This window comes from Anguilla rostrata, chromosome 16 (assembly GCF_018555375.3).
Source record: "Anguilla rostrata isolate EN2019 chromosome 16, ASM1855537v3, whole genome shotgun sequence".
Taxonomy (NCBI): Eukaryota; Metazoa; Chordata; class Actinopteri; order Anguilliformes; family Anguillidae; genus Anguilla; species Anguilla rostrata.
In genome coordinates this window covers 30,182,247-30,203,901 of record NC_057948.1, presented here as the reverse complement: position 1 = coordinate 30,203,901, position 21,655 = coordinate 30,182,247, and the positions used below count along the sequence as shown (strand labels likewise).

Here is a 21,655-nt window from a genome sequence, read left to right as displayed (position 1 = left end):
TGTTTGCATTACACCTGTACAAAGTAACTCCCTCTGGGATAAAAGAATATACATATCCCATTGTAATGTTTTTTCTGTTACATTTCGCATGTATATTTCTCTGCTGGAGAATGGGCACCTCCTAGGTGGAAATGGAAAAGTTTGAGCACTCCTATCTGCCTTTGATTAAAGGCATCTGAGTCTGTGCAGCACCAGCTGTCAGGCTTCAAAGACCACTGCATTCCACACAGTATTTCACTGCCCAGCCCCAGTGCATCGTGGGGAATGGAAGGGCTATATCCATGTCCTGAGCTGAGGCTTAGGACCACCTCTGAGTCTTTACATGACACCTGTAGAGTTGAGGCTGTGTATTTCAAATCCTGGTTGCTCGTAATAGTGCTGTGTCCTTACCCAGTGGCACCTGGCACCTGAGTATTACTGTAGGAGTGTAGTGTTTATATTCCTGTCAAGACGTTGCGAGGCAAATTAACAACAAGGTGACCTTGTTTCCCAACAGTGTAGCAATTCCTCCAGGCTCTCTCTCTCTCTCTCTGTCTCTCCCTCCCCCCCTCTCTTGCCCTCTCTCTCTGTCTCTCTCTCTCCCGCTCTCTCTGTCTCTCTCTCTCTCTCTCTCTCTCCGTCTCTGTCTCTTTCTCTCCCCCTCTCCCTCCCCTCTCTCTCTCTCCCGCTCCCTTTCCCCCTCTCTCTATCTCTTTCTCCCTCCCTCTCTAAAGCTTCTTTTTTTAATCTCTTCTTCTCTCCCTGTTTCTCTCCCTGGAGTTGTGTCCACAGTCAGGTGCTCTCAGCCAGTGCACATTCCTCCCCCTCCTCCTACACCTCACGACGCGCGCGGCCAAACTGGTTTGTTGGGCAGGTGGAGGGAGTCTCTCCCTGTTAACAATCACTGGGCCCCACGTAGCGTGACTAGAGATGCGTCTGACTCTGACACGCAGCTTAAAAAAAAAAAAAAGCAGCTTTGTGCTACTTTGCACTGTACCATTACCAGAGCGGATGTCAGGTAACCATGCAAAATGAATGGAAAAGTAAAGCGAGTCTTAAGCAACTTGAGTCATAGTTTGAATTATACATGCACTCAAGAAGCAGGAGATTCAGGCTCAGAATCATCAGACTGTGGCACGGTCCATAGGCCAGCCCACTCTCGAAACCATTTACAAACATTTTTCATTTTGCAGGGCGAAACTAGCAAGAAATTATTGCGGTTTTGCAAATCTTACGCATGATTATTTGTTCGAAGCGATGGTTGCCAGCCATTACTGAAGCGCGTGTGATGAAACACACGTATCTCTGCTTGCAGAGGGAAAAATCGGTTTTCCGTTGTTAGTCACTGGAGGGAGGAGGACATGTAGGGTAATTTATGAACCCTGCACTTTGTTCTCAAGGTTTCTGCATCAAACGGAATTTACACTGCGCTTCTGATCACCAGTTAACTAAAACTATCTGAGGGCGTATACGGTCCTCGGAAACGGAACAGAATTTTTCGCGGACCTGTGTCCTGGTTTGGCGAGCGGAACGTGGGTCCCAGCGGCGGATATAAGCGGTAATGCGAGTGTCCACCGCTGCTTTACGCCGCTGGTCGAAGGAGAGACGGCGGTATTGTTACCGCTGAGTTATCGCTGCAGGCCCCACACTGCGCGTAGTCCAGAGCCGGCCCTAGGGTTTCGGTGGCCCTAAACAAGCCCTACATTACATTGTCGTGAAATGCTCTGTCGCCGTACCATTTTCAACGTACACCGCTAGTTCCGCGACGAACCCAGCCCCGGATTTGTAAATATTTACTTGGTGACCTAATCGCCCAGGGAAGTCTGACTGAATTGAAAACGTTGTAAGGTGTTTACCTTCTACCTGATTGGTTGTCCTGTAGTATGCAGACAGCTCTTTCTTGCTCTGATTCTTTCTTGCCCCCCACCTGTACCCATCCCCCCCCCCCCCCACCCACCCCAAGCTTCATAACTTGGAAATATTCCAGCACTGCCCTGCATGGTCCTTCGAGTTCACATAGGCTGGAAACATTTAAAGTAAAGGTGAATACTATCGCCAGAGAACACGAAAACCTGGTTGGCAGGTCATTTTAAGAGGGATTCCAGCTCCAAAATAAACGCTGAAGAATGAGGGTTGCCTGGAGTCTCTGGAGTGGCCCTTTTCCTGGACGGGGTCAGTCTCAGTGAGCGACACAGACCTGTGTGTGATTTTGGCACATCCCTCGGGCTGAGAGCAGAAACAGTGAACTCTTCCCGTTGTCCCCCCCCCCACCCCACTCCCCCCCGCCAATCAGTAGCATTCAACAGAAGAGGGCATAATTGGCTCCTTTCTAGCTGGGTGCCATTGCTTTGCCGCTCTTCCAAGAAAAGAAAAAGCAATCACGCCTAATAGCCTCATCGGTACCTCTTAAATCCATCTGATGATGATTGCTCTGATGAAGACGAATTGCGCGCGGCATACGTTTGACCTCCTAATTGAGGTAAATGCTTCTTTAAGACAGGCTTTAATTGGTCGATGTTTGTTGATGTTCATCAGCAATTTAGCCTCTCCCTCATTAGCCGCATAATGTGACGGCTGTGAGCGTTCTCATCTGTCCTGTGTACACATTAGCATCGCTCTGCGCAGGCTGCTGGCTGCACAATGGCCGCCTTATCACCGCTGCGGCAGTCCCTGCACAGCGCCACAGCAGGAGATGTCTTGATACTCGCTGCCACGGCGACCAAAACGAGGGCATAGTTACTGTTTATCAGCCCAGGCTCCCTGAATGATGTAAGCTCCCATCCACGAAATGCTCCCCCCCCCAATCAGTACCTTCCGCATTGAGGTCTAATGTGAACTGGGGCTCCTTGGCTCAAAACAAAAATTGCTCAGACACCCTTCGACGTGTTGCACAATTTGCGTATCTGTTTAACGGGAACAGGGCTTACACGTTAGTCGTTGTGGCTGAAGATAAGGTACACCGGGGGCCATTTCGCTCCACTGTACTTTTGTCTGCTTGTATTTATACGTGGGCTTGGAATGAGTCATTTGTTCACACAAACAATTTAATTTGTATTTGCAAAATCTTCGTGGCTCCTGAATGGCGCGTCCAGTCGTTAGCCAATGCTAACTGTGGCGGGGAGTCTTGTGAGATTACTGGTAGTGTGGAACAACAGAAATTGGGAAAATGAACGGAAATGAATGGTACCAAGCAAGTGACCTTTGAAAGCCTGTTTTATTCATTTTTTTTTAAAATACATCCAACAAAATACTCCCCCTGAGTGATTCATCTGAGGAGAAGCCTTGGTTTCCTTCGAGTGAGTGCCAGAGTTTGACTGAATCCTCCGCTCCCCACACGAGCTGATGGGGGGCTTGCCATATATTTTCATTATCAGCAGTGAGGGGAAGAGGGCTGTGTCCTCTCAGCGTTGACAATGCTAAGCCATCTATCAAGCCATTTGAGGAACGAGATCCAGGAACTATAGCCACTAAAAATCCTCTCCCTCTACCTCTCCCTCTACCTCTCCTACTCCCTCTCCCTCTCCCTCTCCCTCTACCTCTCCTAATCCCACTCTCACTCCCTCTCTCTCTCCCTCTGCCTCTCCCACTCCCTCTCCCTCTACCTCTAACTCTCCCACTCCCTCTACCTCTCCCAATCCCACTCTCACTCCCTCTATCTCTCCCACTCCCTCCCTCTACTCTCCCTACCTCTCAATACTCCACTCCCTCTCTCCCTCTGCTTCCTCTACCTCTCCCATCCACTACCTCTCTCCCACTCTCCCTACCTACTTCCTCCCCAGCTCTGTTGCTCTCTATTAAATACACTTGTAAATGATAAGTGTACAGAAACGCTTTGAAACGTGAACACACATAGTAATCAATCACTCTCTCTCCTTGGTTTCTAGGGCAACCTCCAACAACAAAGTCCGTGAGATGGTCCTGCTGGAGCTGTCCTACGTGAACTCAAACCTGCAGCTGCTCACAGAACAACTAGAGGGGCTGAACAGCTCTGTGGAGGTCTACCAGAATCCTCAGTGAGTAATCCTCATCCCCCCACCCACACACACGCGCACACCCAGTACCTCCCTTTCATCTTCTTAGCCGCCAAACCTTACCTGCCTATTGATACATTTTACCATTTGGCCCCCTGACTACCAAACTATACATTTGTGCGCTTTTCATGGAGTGGGACGAGGGACTTCTTTTGGAACATACGGTAGCAACATCTCTGTGGTACACCTGCTGATTGGAGAGGATCGGTAGTTATAAAATGGCGTGTGTTTGCATGGAAAGCTTGACAGTGTGGAGGAAGGGAGAGCTTTTCGCTGCAGTGTGCAATTGACTTGTGACTGTGCCATCACCATAGAAAGAAGCCTTCAAATTACATTTCAGTTCCGTAAATGTTTTTATAATTGTAAAGCTATTTTTAGATTCCGTCTACAGTGTGATTTTCAAAAGTGCAAACCCATATGAGCCAAATGTCCTTGTGCTGTCACTGGTACATACACCCTGTTTTTTTTTGTTTTTTTTAATGCTTGCTTTTTCTCCAATTCATGCAGAAGCGCAGGGTTTGCAAAACACTGATGATCATTAATCGTTCATTTATTCTGCTAATGATTCTTCTGCAAAATAAAGATGGGACAGAAAGGTGTATATTTTAACAAAAAAAAGTGCATTTCATGGTCATAGACAACTGCTAAACACAGGTTCAGTAAGGTACAATACTTATTTTGTGCAGCTGTTTCTAGCCAAGAACACAGTTTAGTTCACACAGTGAACACTATTCAGACCATATAGTGTGAGGTGAGGATTTAGGGGGAGGTGAGGATTTAGGGTAGGTGAGGGGAGCGTGTGTTGTACCTTACTGAACCTGTGTTTAGCAGTTGTCTATGACCATGAAATGCACCTTTTGTACGTCGCTTTGGATAAAAGCGTCTGCCGAATAAATGTAATGTAATGTAATGTCTTTTGAAAGTTTAAATTCTCACTTCCAGAGCCCGACTGCAAAACATGCACGGGGGCCACGAGTTTGTAGGAACGATCCTTCACAAACAAATTACATTCAGAGAAACAAAGAAGGGCGCAGAGCGAAACACGAAGCATCTGGAGCTTGGAAATATTCCTGTCAAAGATTTTCTTGTGATTTTCTTTTTGTTTTATCACGCTCCACACATCTGCAGCGAAGCTGGCCTTTGTTCAAAGCGCCCATCCCAGACGGCAATAAACACGCACTCTCTCGAAAATGCCAGGGAAGTCAAGCAGTCTGACAAGCTGTGATTAGATTGTCACGCTGTGTCACAGCTTTTAAAGTCCCTAAGCGAGAAAAAAAAAAAACAACAAACATTTAAGGCAGTGCAACAAGGGACACTGGTGGAGGGAGAACCAGAATGGCCAGTTTGGGCACGTAGTGCCATGTGATTGAGTCAGAGAGCTCCACAGATCTCTCTGTGCAGATAACCTCAATTCAGCTTTTCTGAAGGAAGTTAACGCATTTAGCTACAAGGAAGGAATGTCATCTGCCGTGGGTTGTCGTAGGAGACATATCACATCTCAATTCACGTGTATCCAAAACAAAAGAAGCAAAAAAAAAATAAAATAGCATGGTCACTGTGTATATCCATTTTCAAATGAGGTTCAGCCTCACAGTCCCTATAGAACAAAGTGCATTACACAGACTCAGGTCCCAATGACAGTGAACTTCAGTTGTTCTTTTTTATGAGGAATGAAGACTATTTATGCTTGTTCTGAGCAACATTTCTCTGAAATTAATTAAATTAAAGAATGTGCTGAATAATCCAAGGTACTGTATTCATGCAGGGCTTTTTTGGGACAGAGATATTTTGTAAAATGATTTGGTTCATGTTTCGTCGTGTTAGGAGTGACGGCAGTGAAGGGATCTGTGCGCTGGTTCGATCGCTGTTAAAGACGAGGTTTTAATCAGCAGTGTTCCACATTCAAGTGGCCTTCTCTCAGAGAGATTTATCTCCAGCCTGCCTGCGCATCTGCATTCAGCACAACACTCTGGAAGGGAAAATATGCCACGTCTCCCCTGGCAACTGCCATGAAAAGAATGATTAGTGGTCAGGCGGCGCTGGACGCTGGTGCCTGGCATGGCCCCTGTTGCCTGGATACAGGCTAAGGCACGCCGTGGGTCAGGCCTTCGGCTGAGGACGGTGCATGTACGAACCCTGACAGCAGTGCATCACTGGAGTCATTAAGAACCAGCCGTTTAGCAGTACCGTTTCTGGGGGCTGCTGAGTGGCGCATCCGGTTGAGGCAGCCTTCTGTTTCTCGTGCATTGGGATTGGAACCTGCAGTTCAGGATCGAATCCCAACTGCGGCAGTGCTCACCGAGCCCAGCAGGCCTGTAGGGTGACGCATAAATGCGGGCACTTCACCCAGAGGGTTAGGGATGGTTCAGTCAGGGATCCACTGACTCTCCAGGTCTCTCTCAATACGTGTTGGTCGTTTCGACACCTGTAAGTCTGACTTGGACCTCACGTTAGACTAGTGCTGCTTTGCATGGAATGCTTCCGGGGACAGCACCCGCTTGTCTGTGCTCTCCAAAATCAACAGCAAAGGAGCCAGGCTCCTTTGTTAAAAGCGCTATACAAATAAAAATTGATTGATGGATTGATTGATTGAAAAAAAATCCTTTAAAAAAAAAAAAAAAAAAAAATTCGCTCACAGTATCTTGGTTCAGATTGAGAATGAAACCCTGTCCAGTAACAAGGCATTCCACAGTCCCTATTTTTGGCCTCTTCATAATATTTTCTTCAGAACAAGTGAGAACATAAGTATTCGGTGTCTTATTTAAAACCAGTAGCTGAAGACAGCAGAAGAAACTAAGCTTTGTGCAATCCTTGGCTGTGCTTGGAGAAATAAAGGCATCCAGATTTTGGCAGAATCTAGCGGCTCACCTGCTCTGCAGATATTTGAACAGAGCCCAGTGTTTTTATTAACCGCCTTGTCTTGTGAAGGACAAACTCCGTCAACAGCAGCAACGGGTTCAAACTTTTGAAGCATTATTTGCTGTAGAAGTGAGATTTACAACAGAGCAGGACCTTTGTATTACATCCGGGTGTCGGAAACGGCCCTGTACACAGCCCCCGCCCCCACAGAATGACAGAAGGTAGTGACCCTATGCAGCAGTCTTCTGAATTAGTACATTGCAGAGCCCATGGATGGTTCTTTTTTGTCTCAAGGATTTAAAAAAAAAAAAAAAAAAAAGCCTCAGGCCTTTATAATCCTTGGCATCGCATTCCACAGAGCTTGGAGGAGTGTCTGAGTGTGATGTTTACTGTGTGGGCCAATCACAAGGCTGCCTTTTGTATTGATGTGTGGGAATGCCAAAGCAAGATTTCTTTCCCTTGAGATACAGGTGAAAAACAGAGCTGAGCATTCATCATTCAACAGTTTTTTTTTTTTTGTTGTTGTTGTCATGGATCACATGTTTGGCACCTTAATTCTCCCTGTATGAAATATGACCCCATCTCTAGTTTACAAGAGGTCTATAGAACAATATACTTCCTCTGATTTCACTGCATTGCCAATTTTGCAGTATCGAGTATCGGTTGGCCTGCTCTTATACCGTAAACATACTTCAGCAGACTGGATCAGACTGGTTTTATGAGCTCATGCACCACAGCGCAGCGGTATGACTGCAGTGGCTGTAGCAAACATGGCACCTGCCCTGTTACCAGACAGCAAAAGCACTACTGCCGAAATCAGCAGATGGAGTGAAGAGTGTAAATACACGGCCATGCTAAAAAAGTGCTTACATTATACTGCTGAATAATGGAAGAATGAATAATGGATTAAATAGCTTTATTTATCCTTAACTGAGAACTCATGAGGAGAAGCACTTAGCATTTTGGTAGTTAATTAGCATTGGAGCCAGAGTGCTCGCATCCAGGCAGCACTGATTCCATCATGGCTGCCAGCAGACAGGCAGGCAGGCAGGCTCACTCTCACTGTTGGAAATGCCCCCCCCCCCCTCCCGACAGCTCTCTCATTAAGGTCTGCTTTTAGTCTGATCTGCCATTGGCTTACCTTCAGGTCTCATGTTTTTTATTGCTTTTTGTGGCAAGATGGATGAAACGGGAGACTTGAGCTTAAAAGGATGGCAGAAATATTGAACAGTGCTTTCATTGATGACCGAGTACTGGGTAGTTTCTACACCCCCCACCCCCCCACCCCATCATTCTGCAGCTCACACATCATCGCATCACACAACCTTGGATGGAATGAGCGGAGATTGAGTGTCTATGTGGTGCTTTCATTTTCCTGTGGTTTGTAGCCGTACAGGGAGGTGTTCCATTAGTTCCCAGGTTCCTCTGGGAGGTTTCATTCTAGAACTATCCTTTGCATTCCAGTGTAAGAAAGAGTTTATTTTTTGTGCATTATTTTTTCACTACTGTACACCCCAGTCTCTCTTTTACACTAAGTAGAAATTACTGATTATTGAACGGAAGACAAAATTTCATAGTGCCCCCTCGCTATTAATAGTCTATTCGTCAATAGTGGTATACATGATTAGAAGATGACCACTATAGGTGGATAAACTATTCATACATCTGATAGGAGAGAGAGAGAGACTGCATTTAAACAAAGTAAAGTAAGTGAAGCCAACTCTTGACTACTTGGCAGGATGTCAACAGTGTATGTTCTTGGCTTTTCTTTTTTTAACCAAAGAGGCACATGCATCTTTTATAGCTGGTAGCCACCCTGGAAAGGAGGGGTTGAAGGTTGAAGTACGCTGCACTCCTCTAGACACTTGGATGGACACTGTCAGTGAAATGGCCAAATCCTTGTATCCACTCATTCCTATTATAACCCAGGCCCCTGAATGGGGTGTTGAGATGTATTCGCACATGATAAATATGAAGTTAATTACTGAGGGACATATCAGAAATCCCCCCTTGTCTGGAATCCCTCATACTCAGGTGATTGTGTCCCGCTATACCTGATAAGAAAGTGTTCCTGTTTTACATCTGTCACCAAGGCACCCACTGCCCCGCCCACCCCACAGCCCTCAACTACTCATGAGTGATTGCAGTGCTGTGAGCTCTGGTATGCATCTGGTCTCCACCACGTAACATCTGCGTCCGTAGTGGTGTCCACAGTTTTGTTCAGTGTATCCTTACTGCAAGGGCCCAGTGGCCTGTTTCGCTCTTAAAAATAGCAAGGATGATTGCTGCCAATATTGGATGTTATTGTGCTTGGTTCTCCAAACAAAATTTCTGTTTGTTTTCCTGGTTTTGTATATATTCTGTTCTGTAATCCCTGTTGGCTAAAAAAAAAAAAAAAAATGTTTTTCATTGCTCACAACAGTCAGCCTGAGTGGTTTGTTCAGGGTGGGTCTTATATACACATTGGCTAGTATAATATTTGATCAGGCAAAGGCGTGAGGTTCACCTATCTGCATGTGAAACTGCCTTGTCGACTCAGGGAGTTCCTAATGCCTGTCTTTGATTCTATGACACATAAAATGCCAATGCGTGCCCTACTCCTACTCGCTTGTTATCTCATTGGACACTTTTATTCCTGTCTGAGCAGAGAGATGGCAAACATCCCCCTGATTCCCTTGGGACTGAAAGAGACCAAAGACGTGGACTTCTCTGTTCCTTTCAAGGTACCAGTTTAACGCAATTCTGCTTCCCCGTGACGTTTCAGTTGTTACCGTTATTTCAAACTTTTAAAAATGGACATTCATTTGTCAGAAAACGGTATCTTTATCCCATTATTTCTTAGTCTTTTCAAGTAAAAATGTTTAAACTAAAGTGTGCTTTCTAGTGGATGCCATGCAGATATACTGGTTTTGTTTTGAGATCTGTATGTTGACACAAAACAGAGGAGCACTCTAACAGCTGCTCCTCCTTCCTGATGTCCTGGTTTCTCTGTGCACATGCAGTACAAGAGAATTGTAGGTTAGGTTTGCCCTGCACCCAACCGGTCATTACCATGCGTTTAATGACCAGGTATAATTATCCACCCGTGCCAGCGAAGTCCTATGGCTGGTGTTGCAGAAAGATTGAGTGTAGCTTGAGGCGTATCTGCTGACAGTTTCTGAACAAGCCTCATTTTTATGTAAATAAAAAAAAAAACATCTGCCATCCATCCTTCCAAACTAAAGTCAAAATAAAAAGTGGGGGAGCTGAGTGGAATTTCAGTTGCTGTGGTTGTTGAATACAGCTGTCCCTGCTGAGCTCTCTCTCTCTGAGGTGCCTGAATGTCTTCCTGTAATCCTGTGACAGGACTTCATCCTGGAGCATTACAGCGAAGACGGCTCCAACTTCGAAGATGAGATTGCAGATCTCATGGACCTCCGACAGGTATGGCGTGCGATCACACGATGGATTCATAGCCGAAAGGTTTAGAGCAGCATCGCAGTATATATTCATATCTCTTATATGACCTCATATTATATTACCTCCTTCATGATGCAAGTGTCATGTGTTTCGATTCAGTATTTGGTTTTCTTGTCCAACTTACCTTTGTGTGTGTGTGTGTGCCTGTGTGTGCGTGTGTGTGTGAACGTGCCTGTGTGTGTCTTTGTGTGTGTGTGTGTGTGCGTGTGCGTGTGCGTGCGTGCGTGTGTGCGCGTGCCTGTGTGTGTGTGCGCGCGCCTGTGTGTGTGCGTGCTTGTGTGTGTCTTTGTGTGTGTGTGTGTGTGTGTGCGCGCGTCTGTGTGTCTGTGTGTGTGTGTGTGTGTGTACGCAGGCCTGCCGCACTCCCAGCCGCAGCGAGGCCGGAATCGAGCTCCTGTCCAGCTACTTCAGCCACCTGTCCCTGCTGGAGAACCGGTTCTTCTCTCCCACGCGGCAGACCGGAATCTTCTTCACCTGGTACATTCTTTCACCAGCTCTGCGCTGACGGGGGGTAGAACTGGAACAGGGTGGGTTTGACGACCGGGTCTTTTCCGTGGCCTTTAACCTGTCTCTGCGTCCGCCTGTGTTCCTGCAGGTATGACTCCTTCACCGGAGTGCCCGTGTGCCAGCAGAACATCTCGCTGGAGAAGGCCAGCGTGCTTTTCAACATGGCCGCCCTGTACACTCAGAGCGGGACCCGCTGCAATCGACAGACGCGCGCCGGGCTCGAGGACGCCATCACTGCCTTCCAGAAAGCCGCAGGTGTGTAGAGGGGCGAGCGGGCCAGCACGCCGCTGGAATTGGAGACAGCACTTCTGCTCTTTCTGTTAATGGGGCTTGGAAACACTTCTAGGACTTTGGTTTGGGCAATAGGGTTACATGAAAAGCGGAGTTTTTGCTGTGTGAATCACCGAGCTGTAGTATGAGGTTTGAGGAGAGCTAGTTGTACTACTTTTCTGTACTACTGTAGTGTATGCAGTAACAGTTACTCTCATTTCTTTCTTTATGCTGCCTGTCTCTATTGCATAGTTGTTTTGGCCATTGTTGATCTCTTTGTTATTTTAGACAGTGTAATGCTGCAGCCATTTTCCTCGTCCCTGTGCTAGGTTGTTTACTTTTTACTGACAGGGCAGTAGAAAGGATTGTGGGTTAATGATTAATAAAATGTCACCACGGTAAATAATGCATCTGTTCTTTTCTCAGGGTCCAGCATAGAGGGAGTATTTTAGCAGCACAATGTAGTGCCATTGGCTTTTCAAAATATAAACCAGGCAATGGGTTAGGGACAGGATCATTTCAGTTAAATGAAACCACTCCCATAAATTTGTTTCTACTTTTGTCTACATCCTGAAAAAATATCTGCCGTGGTGCAATTTGAAGTGCAAATGTTGTTTTTGTTATTTTCTCTGGTCTGAAACTGAATTTGGATGGCTCATCCTTTCAGTACTCTCAAAATTTGCATTGAGCTTTTGTTTTATGGTTAGGAGAAGGCCATGTTAGGCTTGTTTTCTGCTTTATCCCACTCTATGGATCTGATATGGATTAGGGGCTTTCTGCTTCTCAACTTAAACAAACTACTCTACTCACTGGAAGTGAGATGGCATTTTTCCCGGAGGAATGAACATAATCACCATATGAACCTGTTTTTCCCCCAAAGGCTAGGCAACTCATGAAAGAATGATTGCACTGCTTCATAAAATATGACATGATAATTGCAAGGAAGGCTTTACTCTCGTGCTGATTTATTATTCATTCATTATTCTGCTGTATAATTGAAACATGACTGAAATAAAATATGTGTGTGTGTGTGAGTGTGTGTGTGCAGGCGTGTGTGTGTGTGTTCGCGTGTGCGCACGCGCGTGTTTGTGTTTGTGTGTGTGCGTGCGTGTGTGCATGCGTGTGCCTATAAAATCTTAACAATGCCTTTCAGGATGATAGTATGATTGCATAGTAATAGGAATTTTCCAGTAAAAAAAAAAAAAGATCAGAAAGTAAAATATTACAGAATTGTGACCATTTATATTACATTACATTCATTTAGCAGACGCTTTTATCCAAAGCGACGTACAAAAAGTGCATTTTCATGATCGTAGACAACTGCTGAACACGGGTTATATCAAACGTTGAGTGTGCTCAGCAAGAATATCCATATTTCACTTGCTCAGATTATGTGTAAAATCAAAGACAAAAGCAAATTCATGCAAATCTACCTGTTATCAAAGCTTTGTTGTCAAAATGGTGAATGTAGGGGGGGAGATTGCTTGTTACCGGACTCACTGAGATGGTGTGTGTGTGTGTATGTGCGTGCTGTTCCACAGGGGTCCTGAACCACCTGAAGGAGACGTTCACCCACACCCCCAGCTATGACATGAGCCCAGCCATGCTCAGCATGCTGATCAAGATGCTGCTGGCCCAGTCCCAGGAGTGCCTGTTCGAGAGGACCGCCCTGCCCGGCATCCGTAACGAGTTCCTCTCCCTCCTCAAAATGGCCCAGGAGGCCACCAAGGTAACCTTTGGCCCCTCCCGTGCGGGCGGGAACACGGCGGACCTGTTAGACCAGACTGCCGCCAAGTGCCGCCAATATTTCCTCGTTGAAGTCCTTGGCTGCGTTCAGCACATTGCGACTTGTTGACAACTGTGAATCCGCGCTTAGCAATTTCAAAATTTCACGTTTGAAACAAATTTCACGCTTTCGTCACGCATTTTTTTACACCATTTTGTGTGTGTATGTTTTGATCATATGAAATGGCTGAAAACTAAACTGTTGATGCGACTCAGTGGCTACACGGTTACCTCAGAATACAGACCTTTCTGATGTTGCCATTTTTTTTTATAGATAAAGTTATTATGTGCATCTATTCTTGCCCTGTAATAAAACCTTATTGTAAGTGTATGTCTGAAATGTGAACCTCCACAGGTGGGAGACACATATGACCACCTCCACCAGTCTATGATCCAGGCCCCGATCAAAGACAACGTCCCGTTCTTCTGGTCCACCATGGCGCAGGTGAAGACCAACCACTACCGCGCCCTTGGCCACTACTTCGTGGCTACAGCGCTCCTCGACCACGAGCGTAAGTGCTGGAGAACTCGTTAATCTCTGTCATGGCAGAAGGCAGCTCCACCATTGGTCAATAATGATCTCATTGCGGCTTAGGGATATCTGCAGTATTTCATGAAGTCTGAAGTGAAAGCAGCTTTGTTTTTGTGCTCTTTTGCCTCCAGTGAGGCTTATACCCAGAGGCTGATTTCCCCAGAGGAAACATATGATTATCAGTTGTGAAGTATTTAAAGGAAGTGTCATTCTTCTGTGACTGTCAGAACGGTTTCAAGGTGTACAGAAAAGTCAAAAAGAGCCAGAGACCGTGCCAAGGAGACAACAGTTATGTAACACTATATTGTAGCTCCAACAAGCAAGTCTTTTACTCTGAAATGGTGTAGCTGTCTGTTTCCGTAATTAAGCCTGTAAAAACCTTTACCAGAGCTATGCAGTAGATTGATGTGGAAATTTTATACTCCTACCTCCTGCTCAGTTGAGTGGTATATTGTATAAATGTCATCGAGCGTACCGTGATATGAGTCATACAATGCGGCATTTTCCACTGAAGGGCACTTAAAACCTGTGGACTGTGACACTATACTGCACCGCTTGCACTTGTAATGCTACAGATTGAGTTGCCCTTCGAATTGCTGTATACCACCCAGCCTATGTGTTGTTGCCATAAGCCCGTGCGGTTTTGGTAAATGAGTGGGGCACAGTCAGGCCCTTTCGTCTGTGTTGTCCCGTTCCTGTGTCAGTATCACGGCAGCCGGTCTTGTCTTTATTCAGTGAGCCACAGGGACGATGAGGACGAGCAGGAGAAGGCCCTGTCCCAGCTGTACGACGCCATGCCCGAAGGCTACTCCCCTCTCGATATCCTCAAGAAGAAAGAGGAACGCCAGCGCATCGGTGAGCTCAGCCGAATTCTGCACAGGTGGACAGGCTTGAGATTGTCCACCTGTGAGACTGGCCATTCGGTGAATACAAAGGGAAAACACGGGCCGAAACAGCAGTTAAAAATCGGAAGTTTAAATCTGAAGTTGAAGTGCATTGTAGCCTTTGAGATGGCTTTGGAACGTGTGTTCAGAGAGAGAGCCCCGTAGCTCGCCCGCTGACCCGCGTGGCGTTCTCCTCGCAGGTAAGGCTCACCTGCGCAAGGCCACCCTGAACCACGAGGAGGCGCTGCGCATCCACGGCCTGTGCCGGCACCTCCGCAAGCTGGACGTCCTGCGCGACATCCTGCAGGCCAGCCACAAGCGCTCGCTCGGCAAGCTGGCGGAGAACGAGTCCGAGGACGAGTTCATCGACTACCTGGAGGCCCCTGACATCATCTGTGAGTGGGCGGAGCCAAAAATTATACGGACGCCTCAGTTATGAGATACGTTTGCATGCACTAAGCTTGGATAAATTAATTGATATAACAATGTAATTAACCACAATTGACTGCTTTAGCCAAGTTTTGGAATGATTAAAATTTGATTTATATGCATTTTCTGTTGGCAAAAGGACAAATAGCCTAGGTACATGGGAAATGGTCTCTGTCACATCATTGCTGAGGATGACATAATTAATTCTGGTTTGTAAAGAATGTTGATAACCTCTATTTTTATCTTCCTCAGCTAAAACAGATCACAAAGCTGAATTGGAAATGCCAGTATCGACCAAGGTGAAAGTCAAAGACTTTTTCCACAAGCTGGTATGTGGGCTACTAATTCCTGCCAATAACAGTCCTCTTTTTTTCCGTGTACAGTAAAATGCATTATTTAAAAACAGCACTGAAATGTGTACTATACGTCCACATGTAGTGAAAGACCAAAAAAGACAAAAGCATAACCAGCAAACGTGTGTGCTGTTTTTGAATACTGCATACAGAGTGTTAAAGTGCTAACATGATTAACCAAGGGAAAGGCAACTTTATGAATATGTGTGGTTGCTCTTGATATCTGGAGTATGTAATGTGAGTGCATAGTTTGAATTTTTGGGATTACGTGACACATGACACACTATGAATTTTAATTAATGCCCTTTGTGTAAATAAACTGGTTTTGGCCTAGTGTTTTGGCAGAGTGTCATAGATTGCAGTTCCTTTTATGGGATTATTACTGGATTGAGATGGCTACCACTCTGTACTGTATGGCCTGAAAGGCACAGCACCATGATACCAGACACCATAATTACACTCAGAGAAACTCAAGAAGGAGCTGACTGTTGAGGATGTTCAGTTTGGCCTTTCAGAAGTTACTCAACAGTCAGCCCCTTCTTGAGTTTATCTGTGTAATTGTGATGTCTGGTTATATATCTGGTTCTATATAGGAGGCCGTTGTGAGGCCATCCATCTGTGACAATATTCAATATTATATATATTATTTTGAGGCTTATTTTTAAATCCCATTGATGACTGGTCTTCATTATGTAATGGTAGAGATGCCTCAGAGAACCTGAGTTTTTTTTTTTTTTGACTGACAGGTAACCTCAATACCAGGATATATGTGTTTTAGCTGCAAGACAAGTGTATCCAGTCACTTACAGGTTACGCTAAAACAATGCAGAATTGCTCATAACATTCTACTTCCCTTAGTCACACATATTCATTCTGGTCAAGCTGGAATTTTCTATTCCAAGATATGGGCTTTTCTATTTTAATCTTTAATGTTTAAGGTTGGCGCTCGCGTGAAAATGATTAGTAATAAGGACCTGACTGGGTGGTTTGGTGTTTTCCATTTTAACCCAGCGCGCCTCCTCGGCTGTTTCTAAAACCCGCGTCTCCATGGCGAGTTGCCATAGTGACGGTTTTGATTCCGCGTTCCAGGGCCCGCTCTCCGTGTTCTCGGCCAAGCAGAGGTGGACCGCCCCTCGCACCATACGCGTGCGCCCCGAGGACCTCGACCTGGGCTTCACGCTGAAGGGGGACGCGCCCGTCCAGGTCCAGTCCATGGACCCGCTCTGCCCCGCAGCGGTCAGTCCTGCCCCCCGCACGTGCTGACGGACCCGCAGTCCTGCGGTCCTGCATGGCACTTTAGCTTCATTGCACACTGGGGGACTATTGGGTGACATCAGATCAGGAGTTTAAAATATCACAGACCAATCGCCTGATAGAACTCAGTAACTGCCAGATCTGGCAGCCTGTGGGGTCTGAAGTGTAGTTAGTGTTAGGCCGCTGAATCCAAATAGTGTGGTTTTTGTGGTGTTTTTGTTATTTTTTTGGGGGGGTTCTTAAAACCATTTGATTTGATTTTGGTGAAAGAGCTACCCTGCCTGGAGCAGGCACAGCAATGCATGTTTTTTATTTTCATCACTGGAGGGTCTGGATTTGCTTGCTCTACTGAATGGTCTGCAGAAAGCTAAGCTTGCTTTTTAATTGAGTTTTTCTGGGCCAGAAGGGAAGTCATTGCAAATTTCTTATATTCTCTATTGCCCTGTTATCAAAAAACTAAATGAAAGAATCAGCTTTCATGGAGTATCCATATAGTTTAAATTTCTCAGTTTACTTTATTTATTATTATTTTTAAAATTATGGCTTCCCATAAAAAGCAAAAAAAAATATCCTGGAAGAGGTGACTGAAACATATAACCAGGTGTGGTTTGCAGAACAACATTTAGAGGTCCCCTTCCATGGCTAGTGTAATAAAACTCCTGAAAACTTTGCATCTGCCTTCCTTTTGCTCCTTAATGGCCCGTAACAAAGACCCAGGCCCTAATTAAAACCAACAGGCTGCATGTAAAAAGGGATTACCAAGGTTACATAACGGCTGTTCTCAATCTTTCTCACTGTTGGCGAGCTCTTTAATTGCTGTTTTCCAAGCAGATTTCGTTTGGGCGGCTTTCACCTTTGGTGTCATTAAATTTTTTTGGGGGAAAAAAAAAAAGTATACGAGCTCAGTTCAGAAATGAACAGCAGAGATATTTGTGTCAGTAAATCCAAATAGTTTCTCACGGAGTGTATTGCGCTTCCATAATTTAAGCAGGAAATGTCTACAGTCTCTTTCACTGCCTACGATTGAAGGGCATTTCCTCCTTTTTAAAAAAGAAAAAAGCAACAACTAGAATTTAATATCTTTGTCAGAGATTTTCATGATTCCATTTCCCTGCACTGCTGTGTTTGCAGAAGAATAAGATTTCCTGAAAAAAAAAAAAAACACTTTGAAAACATTTTTAACACAACGGAGCTTTGAGAGGAAAAGAGACGAGACTAAATGAGTTAATCTGCAGAGAAGCTGTTGTCTGTAAATATTTGATGTGTAACAGTGAGTTGTTGTTGGGGGCCCTGGTGAGATTTGTTGGTGTGGTCGCTGCGTTGGACTGGCCGTGTACCCCCCCGGTCGATCCCTTCACTGTTCTCTCCTGTGAACAGCTGGACGGGCTAAAGGAGGGAGACTACATCGTAGCTGTCGGCGACGCAGACTGCAAGTGGATGGGCCTGAGCGAGGTGATGAGGCTCCTGAAGGACGCGGAGGAGGAGGGAGTGGACATCCGAGTGGTCAGCATGATGGACGGCAGCCTCCCTTTGGTAAGCCCCGCCCCCCCCCTTCCCCTTCCACCCAAAATCTGAACCTCCAATCCCTTCTTTGTTTTCAGATCTCTGTTGTGTAACCTGACCTTGGCTGTCAAATTACCAGCAAGATAAATTTCCCACAGTTGTCTTTTGCGTCGAAGTCTCACGCAGGAACGTCTTGTCAGCTGCGTTTCTCGTCACACTGACCTCCGAGAGAACGTGTATTTTCTTCTCAATCTGAGTTACGAAAGCAGGTGTGCGCGCACATTGTTCCTCTGTGCCTGCGACAGCCGGTTCCCACGGACACGGATTAGAAACGCCCTTCCCTTCGCCGAACGTGCAGGCCACTGTAAAAACAAGCAGCTCAGCCCCGCGCTTCTCTGTTCTCCTCCATAACTGGCGGTGTTAACCTCTCTCTCTCTCTCTCTCTCTCTCTCTCTCTCTCTCTCTGTGCTGAACCCCACAGCCCACCAAGAGTGCCACCTACTGCGGCTTACCCAAAACCTACTCCATGATTTGCCTGGACTTCGATGAGAATGACACTAAGGGCACTAAGTCCAGGAAGGTCAGTAAGAAATTGTCTTTCCTCAACTGGGGCCTGAAGAACAAACACAAGAGTGCCAGCACCCTCAGCCTGCCCACCGCCGACTACTCCGGCACCTTGCCCTGGAACAAGCAGTGCGCCACCTTCCCACACTCCGCCAATGACAGCGCACTTTACTAGGGCCCGCCCTCTTAGATGGTGCATTGCACGTACATGGATTCCTCTGTAATATAAGCGACCAGGATTCTGTATTTGAAGGAAAAAAAAAAACACTTCTGCTGTTTAAAAAAAAGAAAAAAGATTTTAACAGTACTAATTGTTTTCTCCGTCATCACTGTTGACACATGCTGCTCTTTAATAATACATTGGTAGAAGGGGAGGATTATGTTTTGCACAGTAGGAGAGCTTGATATAGGGCTTTTTTAACACGACTCTGTTATGGCAGGTTCTGGTAAGCTAAGTCCTACAATCTACTTTATTGAGAGGAGGTACCAATACACTAACTACAATGGTGGAGGTACCCTAACTGGAAAAAAAATGTATATTGTTTCATTGTTTGCCAATATATTTATAGGGTCAGGTGAAGGAAGTAATTGTTAGTAATATGTTGTATGATGACTAGACAAGTGCCACACCCCAAAGGTTGCTGACCTTATTTTTTGTTTTTTGTGTGTATGCTGTATTAATGAAGTAGAGGATGCAAGTTGTACATGAAGGAATGTTGCCTGCACTGGGGAACTAGAGAACATTTTGTATGAGATCCTGCATTTTTGTAGGAAACTGTTGAATATATATAAAAAAAGAAAGTGCAGGTATGTGTGTTTCTGTGCCAGGTTGTTTAAACCACCAAAACAGATGCAGGGATAAGAGAACACATCTGACACACCCTGTGTAATACCTTGACAATTACTGTCACATTGCTGTCAATGAAGGATATTGTGCATATAGAATGGAAGCTTTTTTGACTTTTTTAAGGACTCAACAGAACAAGCTGTATGGTGGCACTTGGAAATATCTTGTAACCTGAGCTGAAGTTTGAGCTTGCACAATCAGACTATTGTTGTCTCCTGTGAAAAGATTTTTACCTTTGCTAACACTTTCTGAAGTGTTAGAGTATTTCTTTGTCTACAAGGTAGATTATTATAAACGTTTGATAATCAAATTATTTATACAAAAAGACTTAAAACAAAACTATAAATGTATTCATATTTAGCTTTTTATGTACTTTAATAAGACATCTTAAGTATTTCATGCCTGTACATTTGTAGTGGTTCTCTGTGGTATACTGTTTAAAATGTTGGTTTCTTTGTTACATGTCCAAAATACTGTCCTCTGTTTTATAAGGTACATACGCTCATCATATTGTCTAAAAGAGTTACCCAATAAAAGTTACTTTGCCTGTATGTTCGTAAGCCTTTTAATCTTGTATTTTATAGTTTGTTGTTTCCTAGTATAATGGGACATTTTTAATGTAAAAACCAGTGTTGATATTTGTTTTTGGAACTGAAGTTATTCATTTCTTAAACTATGAATTGTTTTACTGTTTTAATTCATTCTTGTCTACTTTACCTCTGAAAAACAGAAAATATTTGTAAACCGATATAGTTGACTTTGTTGCTGTTCTCAGTGTAGCGACAGGTAAACCAAATGAGCATTCCAGTACATAGCTGTTTGAATGATAAAATGTTTGCCTCTAGAGCTGTACCAATGTATTGTGTCTCACTTGCTGATGAATCTTATCAAAGTGCCATTGTAGAATTAAATATTTTTGTCTATATTTTTTGTTGTGTAAAATTTTACCATTTTGTCAACATAGGATCAAATCATTGTGTAAAGTATTACTGCTTCTGTTTTTGCATATGATGTTCGTATTGGTTGTCATATGTACTTCTTGGTGCTCAGAAAAATAATAGTTGGTCTTGGGCCTTTTTCTTCCTTTCTGCTTAGCAATTTGTCAGGCAGTGTATCTCTGTATCACAGCATGTAGCTATGAAAACCCCAATTTAATGACTTCATTTCCTTAATTCAACTGTAACCACATACACAAATTTCAATAAAAGTGGGAAATTTAATGTTTTCATTCTGATTTTTTGCAGTATATACTTAAAGTAAACAAACGTTTTGTTTTCAATTGGGTTATCATCATTTTTAATTTAGTTTAGTGTGTCCCATTTTTTCCATCATATCTATTCTGTGGCTTTGGGAAGTATAAGCTTTTGCTTTGACTAGCTTTTTGATGTTTCCTTTAATTGTTGAAATATTCCGTGCATATGTATGAGAAGTATAGCACAACTTCAATTCTTTGTTTTTTTATCAAGTGATATTAAGGTAATAGTGAATCTAAAGGGTATGTTTTACACATGAGAATGTCTGCAAAAAACAGTACCCGCACAAATACATTTTCATACTTATGATTTTTCTTAAACTAACACGAGCAAGCAGGAGCAAAGAAGGTGTTACAATGGCAGCCACTCACTATATCATTGAGTACAGGACTGTTATTTTTAGGACCACTTCCTCTTTCACAGCCAGTAAGCAGATTACTTCAAAATAATGGTATAGAATGATCTCATTGCTTTTCAATGACCAAACCACAGGTTTGGAGCTATTGTTGCACATATTTTTTCATTGGCAAGGCACAGTAAACACACATAGTTTTCTTGGGATAGGGCTAAATCTTTAGTCTCTCAAATCCTCCAGTGTCTCCTCTTTTGTAACCTGAGAGCTGGAGGTAGGCCTAGGTTGTGAGTTTTCTCCTTATACATGCTACTGACAGGAAGGGTGCTGGATTGGGTCTCATCTTTTTGCTTCAGCATAATGACCTTAGTTCAGTTTCTTGAAAGTTTTTATGATCAATAATGGCAATTCCCACTGGAAAGCCAGATGCCCTTTGCTGTTTTTCTTTTTTCTAGGGATATGTGAGTGCACCACCCACATTGTGCAGGGCTAAGACTGTCATGTGACGGAGATGAAGTCGTCGGTCTGATTATCCCATCTGAGATTACTGCGTGCTGTCTCTTCGATCTGATATCTGAGCTTTTCGACTGCCCGGCCTCAGCCAATAACCAGAGCCACAGTGGATTGTTTCCGGCCCTGAAAAACTGCTGACTTACTGTTATTTTCAGTCTAGAAAGCAAAAAAAAAAAAAGCATTATGAATGGAGGCCAAGCTAAAATGAGAAGCACATGGATGCCACACTTTTTTCTGTAAGTGGAATTGTTTGATGGAAAGGCAGTCAAGCTCTACAGTAC

General features: G+C 44.5%; 1 protein-coding gene across 3 annotated transcripts in view; it reads left to right on the top strand.

The window, feature by feature from the left end:
* rhpn2 (rhophilin, Rho GTPase binding protein 2) overlaps nucleotides 1-20,476 on the top strand; it is a 28,952-nt gene extending 8,476 nt beyond the window's left edge. For 2 of the 3 annotated variants that reach the window (XM_064312481.1, XM_064312483.1), the window contains exons 3-15: nucleotides 3,864-3,992; nucleotides 9,517-9,592; nucleotides 10,215-10,292; nucleotides 10,681-10,805; nucleotides 10,924-11,090; nucleotides 12,647-12,834; nucleotides 13,246-13,402; nucleotides 14,158-14,277; nucleotides 14,507-14,701; nucleotides 14,988-15,064; nucleotides 16,178-16,324; nucleotides 17,720-17,875; nucleotides 18,327-20,476. In XM_064312481.1, coding sequence (XP_064168551.1) covers nucleotides 3,864-3,992; nucleotides 9,517-9,592; nucleotides 10,215-10,292; nucleotides 10,681-10,805; nucleotides 10,924-11,090; nucleotides 12,647-12,834; nucleotides 13,246-13,402; nucleotides 14,158-14,277; nucleotides 14,507-14,701; nucleotides 14,988-15,064; nucleotides 16,178-16,324; nucleotides 17,720-17,875; nucleotides 18,327-18,584 — 1,873 coding nt within the window. In that variant the 3' untranslated portion in view covers nucleotides 18,585-20,476. The remainder of the gene's footprint in view (nucleotides 1-3,863; nucleotides 3,993-9,516; nucleotides 9,593-10,214; nucleotides 10,293-10,680; nucleotides 10,806-10,923; nucleotides 11,091-12,646; nucleotides 12,835-13,245; nucleotides 13,403-14,157; nucleotides 14,278-14,506; nucleotides 14,702-14,987; nucleotides 15,065-16,177; nucleotides 16,325-17,719; nucleotides 17,876-18,326) is intronic. The other variant, XM_064312482.1, reaches the window with a different exon arrangement.
* Nucleotides 20,477-21,655: the final 1,179 nt, after the last annotated feature.